This window comes from Coregonus clupeaformis, unplaced genomic scaffold, assembly GCF_020615455.1.
Source record: "Coregonus clupeaformis isolate EN_2021a unplaced genomic scaffold, ASM2061545v1 scaf0813, whole genome shotgun sequence".
Taxonomy (NCBI): domain Eukaryota; kingdom Metazoa; phylum Chordata; class Actinopteri; order Salmoniformes; family Salmonidae; genus Coregonus; species Coregonus clupeaformis.
Genome location: NW_025534268.1, coordinates 7865 through 15299, shown reverse-complemented (window position 1 = coordinate 15299; position 7435 = coordinate 7865). Strand labels below are relative to the sequence as shown.

The 7435-nt window shown below is 40.0% G+C and overlaps 1 protein-coding gene across 1 annotated transcript; it reads right to left on the bottom strand.

The window, feature by feature from the left end:
• Positions 1-2104: 2104 nt before the first annotated feature.
• LOC121570710 (gastrula zinc finger protein XlCGF26.1-like) lies at positions 2105-4514 on the bottom strand (the record flags this gene model as incomplete). Its single annotated transcript, XM_045216829.1, has 1 exon — positions 2105-4514. A coding segment is annotated over one exon (1823 nt), but the record flags the coding sequence as incomplete, so codon positions are not given.
• Positions 4515-7435: the final 2921 nt, after the last annotated feature.

The window sequence follows — 7435 nt, the reverse complement described above, 5'->3', positions numbered from 1 at the left end:
CATTCACCTTCTGCTACCATTTCTGTCAACCAGTTTGACGCATACGTTCGATAAATCCAATGTATGCACCACACAGAACCCACTGCAACTGCCTCTCCAAATCCAAATCTTTAGTCTTCGTGAAGCTTGTAGCAACCTTAAGGAAGCAACGTCAACTCCTTTACAGTGGTGACTAGTGACTCGGATCTACAGTTGCCCTCAGCTGTAGATCCAAGACAAAGGAGATGATTGTGGACTACAGGAAAAAAAAGAGGACTGAGCACGCCCCCATTCTCATCGACGGGGCTGTAGTGGAACAGGTTGAGAGCTTCAAGTTCCTTGGTGTCCACATCACCAACGAACTATCATGGTCCAAACACACCAAGACAGTCGTGAAGAGGGCACGACAAAGCCTATTCCCCCTCAGGAGACTAAAAAGATTTGGCATGGGTCCTCAGATCCTCAAAAAATTCTACAGCTGCACCATCGAGAGCATCCTGACTGGTTGCATCACCGCCTGGTATGGCAACTGCTTGGCCTCTGACCGCATGGCACTACAGAGGGTAGTGCGTACGGCCCAGTACATCACTGGGGCAAAGCTTCCTGCCATCCAGGACCTCTATACCAGGCGGTGTCAGAGGAAGGCCCTCAAAATTGTCAAAGACTCCAGCCACCCTAGTCATAGACTGTTCTCTCTGCTACCGCACGGCAAGCGGTACCGGAGTGCCAAGTCTAGGTCCAAAAGACTTCTCAACAGCTTCTACCCCCAAGCCATAAGACTCCTGAACAGCTAATCATGGCTACCCGGACTATTTGCACTGCCCCCCACCCCATCCTTTTTACGCTGCTGCTACTCTGTAAAGTATTTATGCATAGTCACTTTAACTCTACCCACATGTACATATTACCTCAACTACCCGGTGCCCCCGCACATTGACTCTGCAACGGTACCCCCCTGTATATATAGCCTCCCTACTGTCACTTTATTTTACTTCTGCTCTTTTTTTCTCAACACTTTTTTTGTTGTTGTTTTATTCTTACTTTTTTTGTTTAAAATAAATGCACTGTTGGTTAAGGGCTGTAAGTAAGCATTTCACTGTAATGTCTGCAGCTGTTGTATTCGGCGCATGTGACCAATAAAATTTGATTTGATTTTATTTTATTTGTAAGTTTGAGGGGTGAATCTTTCAATTTAAATTATTATATAAAATTCTTGCTACCAATAGAATGTTATTTATATGGGGGATACAATCTTCCCAACTCTGCAGATTTTGCTGTGAAGAGACGGAATCATTGGATCATTTGTTTTGGTTCTGTCCATTTGTAGCTTGTTTTTGGACACAGGTCCAGGAATGGCTAAAGGATTGCAATATTTACCTGGAACTAACCTTGCAGATAGCATTACTGGGTGATCTGAAAAGTCATAGTCAATCAATCAATAATATAATAATACTTTTAGCAAAACTGTTTATTTTTAATTCACAATCTGTAGAAGCAATGAGAATAGAAAGGTTCAGAATTTTTGTAAAACATCACAGTACGGTTGAAATATATATGGCAAATAGAAATCCTATATGGATGGTGTTAAGAGATAGATGGGAGGTATTGAATAGAGTTGAAGGATGGGACTAATAACAAATAACAACAAATAATAACAAAGATGGCTAATAATGTAAGCATACTGTGTCCATAATAAGTATATAGGTTGTATGTTGGGAGCTTTTGGGAAAGAGCACAGTTAGAAAGATATGGCATATAGAAGCAAACCGGATGGACATCATGAAAATGATCGGAGAGGTTGAGAGTAGAAGAAGTTCAGGAGCAAAAAAAATAAAAATAATAATATATATATATATATAATATAATTATTGTAAAATTAACTCTGTCCATAAGGTGTAGATAGTAAGTATAGACCGGAAGTAGAGGCCTGGGCATTGTTGTTCACTAATTTACTCCAAGTAGGGAAAGGATGGTGGGGTTGAAAAGTAATAAAGGGGAATATATATATATAAAAAATAAAAAAAACATGGGGGATTGGATGTGATGCAGACAATTACATTGATAGAAGATACAATCTATCTGCAATATTAAGCTGATCCATTCCCCACCCCCCAAAAAAAGAAAAAAAAGCGAGAAAAAAAACAAAAAAAACAACAACAAACAAACAAAAAAGTTTGAGGGGTGAATGTAGCACATCGAGATGTGTGAAACTCACTCCTCAGTCATAAGTGTCCTTGCTTGTACCGTTAAATTGCTAGCTTTTGAGTGGCGCGACGGGTAGAGACGATTGAGAGAGGACGGTCATGTGTGTTTGTAATGCAGAGGTCCTGAGTTCGAGCCAGGTATGTGGCTAATTGGGGGAAGGTAGTACTCACTAAGCAAGCAGCATGATGTTCTTTACTCTGATAAATTCAAGCTGACATAGCCTACTTCATTTTCAGTTAGTTTTGAAATATAGATGTCTTTTTTTGTCCATTTCATACAACTCGATTTTATGTGGCATACACAAAAGCACAACATTTTGCAGTAAAAAAAGATGAGACAAGTGTGGGAGAAGTATTTGTGTTGTCTCATAAACTTTAAGTATAATTTCATGTGATATATTCCTTTCCACACTGGAACAGTGGTAAGGTATCTTCACTGTATGTATTACCTCATGGTCTTTCAGGTGCCCTAACTGAGTAAATAAATCATTTCACACTAGGAGCATTGCTAACGTTTCTCTATGGTGTGGATTCTTTCATGCTCTTTCAATTGCCTTAATGAGGTAAATCTCTTTTCACACAGGGAGCAATGATGAGGCTTCTCGCCTGTGTGTGTCCTTTCATGCCTTTTCATGTTGCCTAACTCTGTAAAACTTGTTCCGCACAGTGAGCAGTGGAAAGGCTTCTCTCCTGTGTGTGTTCTCTCATGTGATTTCAGGTGCCCTAACTTGGTAAAACTCTTTCCGCACTGAGAGCAGTGATGAGGCTTCTCACCTGTGTGTATTCTGTTATGCATTTTTAGACTCGCTAACTCTGTAAAACTCTTTCCACACAGGGAGCAGTGGAAAGGCTTATCTCCTGTGTGTGTCCGCTCATGTTTTTTCAGCTTGCTTAACTCGGTAAAACTCTTTCCACAAAGGGAGCATTGGTAAGGCTTCTCTCCTGTGTGTATTCTCTCATGCATTTTTAGGTTCCCTAACTTGGTAAAACTCTTTCCGCACTGAGAGCAGTGATGAGGCTTCTCACCTGTGTGTATTCTGTTATGCAATTTTAGACTCCCTAACTCTGTAAAACTCTTTCCACACAGTGAGCAGTGGAAAGGCTTCTCTCCTGTGTGTGTTCTCTCATGTGATTTCAGGTACCCTAACTTGGTAAAACTCTTTCCGCACTGAGAGCAGTGATGAGGCTTCTCATCTGTGTGTATTCTGTTATGCATTTTTAGACTCCCTAACTCTGTAAAACTCTTTCCACACAGTGAGCAGTGGAAAGGCTTCTCTCCTGTGTGTGTTCTCTCATGTGATTTCAGGTACCCTAACTTGGTAAAACTCTTTCCGCACTGAGAGCAGTGATGAGGCTTCTCACCTGTGTGTATTCTGTTATGCATTTTTAGACTCCCTAACTCTGTAAAACTCTTTCCACACAGGGAGCAGTGGAAAGGCTTATCTCCTGTGTGTGTCTGCTCATGTTTTTTCAGCTTGCTTAACTCGGTAAAACTCTTTCCACAAAGGGAGCATTGGTAAGGCTTCTCACCTGTGTGTATTCTGTTATGCATTTTTAGACTCCCTAACTCTGTAAAACTCTTTCCACACAGTGAACAGTGGAAAGGCTTCTCTCCTGTGTGTGTCCGCTCATGTTTTTTCAGGTTGCTTAACTCGGTAAAACTCTTTCCACAAAGGGAGCAATGGAAAGGCTTCTCTCCTGTGTGTATTCTCTCATGTGATTTCAGGCTCCCTAACTCTGTAAAAGTCTTTCCACAGTGAGAGCAATGATGAGGCTTCTCGCCTGTGTGTGTCCTTTCATGCCTTTTCATGTTGCCTAACTCTGTAAAACTTGTTCCGCACAGTGAGCAGTGGAAAGGCTTCTCTCCTGTGTGTGTTCTCTCATGTGATTTCAGGTGCCCTAACTTTGTAAAACTCTTTCCGCACTGAGAGCAGTGATGAGGCTTCTCACCTGTGTGTATTCTGTTATGCATTTTTAGACTCGCTAACTCTGTAAAACTCTTTCCACACAGGGAGCAGTGGAAAGGCTTATCTCCTGTGTGTGTCCGCTCATGTTTTTTCAGCTTGCTTAACTCGGTAAAACTCTTTCCACAAAGGGAGCATTGGTAAGGCTTCTCTCCTGTGTGTATTCTCTCATGTATTTTTAGGTTCCCAAACTGGGTAAAACTCTTCCTACACTGGGAGCAGTGATGAGGCTTCTCTCCTGTGTGTATTCTCTCATGTCTTTTCAGGTTCCCTAACTGGGTAAAACTCTTCCCGCAGTGGGAGCAGTCGTGTCGTCTTGCTGGTTTGGACGTCTCTGGTTCTGGTTCCTCTGAGTCTGGTCTTTCTCCTGCCGAAGACAGAGTGTTTATTTAAACAGAGAGACCTGAATAAACACTAATTAAAACACTATTGAACTTCACTGTTGTTATGCTAAAAACGTGGCATAAGCAAACATTTCTGTTCAAACAGATGTAGAAGGGGTCTTAGAAAATAGTCTGAAAAGGTACTAGAAATGGGCCTGCATCAAAACACAATAATGTTGAAGTAAATACCACTGCCAACTAATATCAACACTTAAATTGAGTTATTTTCCTTCTGTAAGTTTAAAGAGATTCTCTGGTACATTTTAATCCTTTGTTTCTGAAAGTAGTGCTCATTAGCCAAAAGGGGTCCCTGAAAATGGTGTACTACGTCACGTGCAGATTTGTACACCACGTCATCACTCTCTCTGTCTGCTCTGCTGTGGGTGAATGATGAGCCTCTTAATAGCGTCACTCATATGGCGAGGGGCTGAAGCTCATTGGTTGAACTTGAATTGTTAGGGGGCTGGCCCACGTGGGGGGAAATGTAGCGAAAATGGCACAGCACAAGTTCCAGAAAAAGGAATTTCGTGGCTAATTGAGGTAAGACAGTAATTCTGCTCATAGATTATGCATGTATGAACTACACAGACACATCCAGCCCAAAGCGGGAGGTTTAAAAAAATACTTATTAGTCACCAAAGTTCTGGAGCATGATACTGCAGTACAGTGGGGAAAAAAAGTATTTAGTCAGCCACCAATTGTGCAAGTTCTCCCACTTAAAAAGATGAGAGAGGCCTGTAATTTTCATCATAGGTACACGTCAAATATGACAGACAAATTGAGACATTTCTTTCCAGAAATTCACATTGTAGGATTTTTTATGAATTTATTTGCAAATTATGGTGGAAAATAAGTATCCCTCATTGACTCAAGTGTTACCTGAAATACAGTATAGCAGAGTAAAAAAAATATATACAGTAACATACAAATGACAGACCTCTACATGCTTTGTAAGTAGGAAAACCTGCAAAATCGGCAGTGTATCAAATACTTGTTCTCCCCACTGTATATGTATATATATATATATATATATATATATATATATATATATATATATATATATATATATATTTGTAAAGTGGTTGTCCCACTGGCTATCATAAGGTGAATGCACCAATTTGTAAGTCGCTCTGGATAAGAGCGTCTGCTAAATGACGAAAATGTAAATGTAATTACTGTATTTTACTGTACTTTACTGAACAATACTGTCCTGAACAATACTCTACTGAACTGAACTCTACTGTACTGAACTCTACTGAACTGAACTCTACTCTACTGAACTCTACTCTACTGAACTCTACTCTACTGTACTGAACTCTACTGAACTCTACTGAACTCTACTCTACTGAACTCTACTGTACTGAACTCTACTCTACTGAACTCTACTCTACTGAACTCTACTCTACTGAACTCTACTCTACTGAACTCTACTCTACTGAACTCTACTCTACTGAACTCTACTCTACTGAACTCTACTCTACTGAACTCTACTCTACTGAACTCTACTCTACTGAACTCTACTCTACTGAACTCTACTCTACTGAACTCTACTCTACTGAACTGAACTCTACTGAACTCTACTCTACTGAACTCTACTGAACTGAACTCTACTGAACTCTACTGAACTCTACTGTACTGAACTCTACTGAACTCTACTGAATTCTACTGTACTGAACTCTACTGAACTCTACTGAACTCTACTGTACTGAACTCTACTCTACTGAACTCTACTGAACTCTACTCTACTGAACTCTACTCTACTGTACTGAACTCTACTGAACTCTACTGAACTCTACTGTACTGAACTCTACTGAACTCTACTGAACTCTACTGTACTGAACTCTATAGAACTGTAGGTTTGGTTATTTAGCTATCTGTAAGAGGCTTCAAGAGAATCTGGAAACGAAGCCGCTTTGTTAATTTAAAAGTCCAAAAAAAGGATGTACCAATGGCAGATTGCCCCTTTAACATTTTTTACAGTACTGAACAACATATTCAAGTGTAGAACTTAAGCAGAATAACTCTTTAAAACGACACATTAGTTCAACAACTGCAGAGTTTGTGCCCCTGTTTCTAAGACATGTGCCAAGTTTCTAAGAGCGCAGGTGCCAAGACCAGAGTAGGCGCGTAAACAAGATGGCGTATTGAATAGAAATCGGTACAAAACACCTCAAGATAAAAACATAATATTCAAAATCAGTAAGTTAGACTAAATATTAGCATTTCATATATTCGCAGTTAATATAATTCAATCTGGATAATAACAGAAATAAGATCATAAGGCTAGAGAAATATATCGACAAATATTACTACAACAAGCAACACCCAAACATGACTGAAGACAAGCGTGGAGAGCCGATCCCCAAAAGAAAACGCGACTCATCGACAGATACAGATGATATATGCTTTTCACCACTAGGTATGGTAAGTGTGGAAAGCGACCTGTTGAAGTCGATAAATGACAAATTGGGCATATTAGAACTGGTCAGTAAAGACGTAAAAGAGTTGAAAGAGAGTCTTCAAATGAGTGACGAAAAAGCTTTGGTAATGGAGAAAGAAACCAAAGAAATAAAAGTGATAGTCTCTAAAATGGAAACGGACGTTAGGGAATTAAAAAAGGAGAACAATCTTCTGAGAGAAACCTTACTAGACATCCAAACTAGATCGATGAGGGAAAATCTAGTACTTACGGGTATTCAGGAAAAGGAGGGAGAAATAACAGAGAATATTATGAAGGACTTCCTGCATACAGAGCTACAAATCCCACTCGAGGCTGTCGATAAAATCCAACTCGAACGTGTACATCGTTTCAGAAAAAGAGGACAGAAATATGAGCGCCCAATCGTTGCCAAATTTGCTTTTTTTAAGGACAAAGCTATGGTGAAAAGCCTGGGAAAAAGACTTG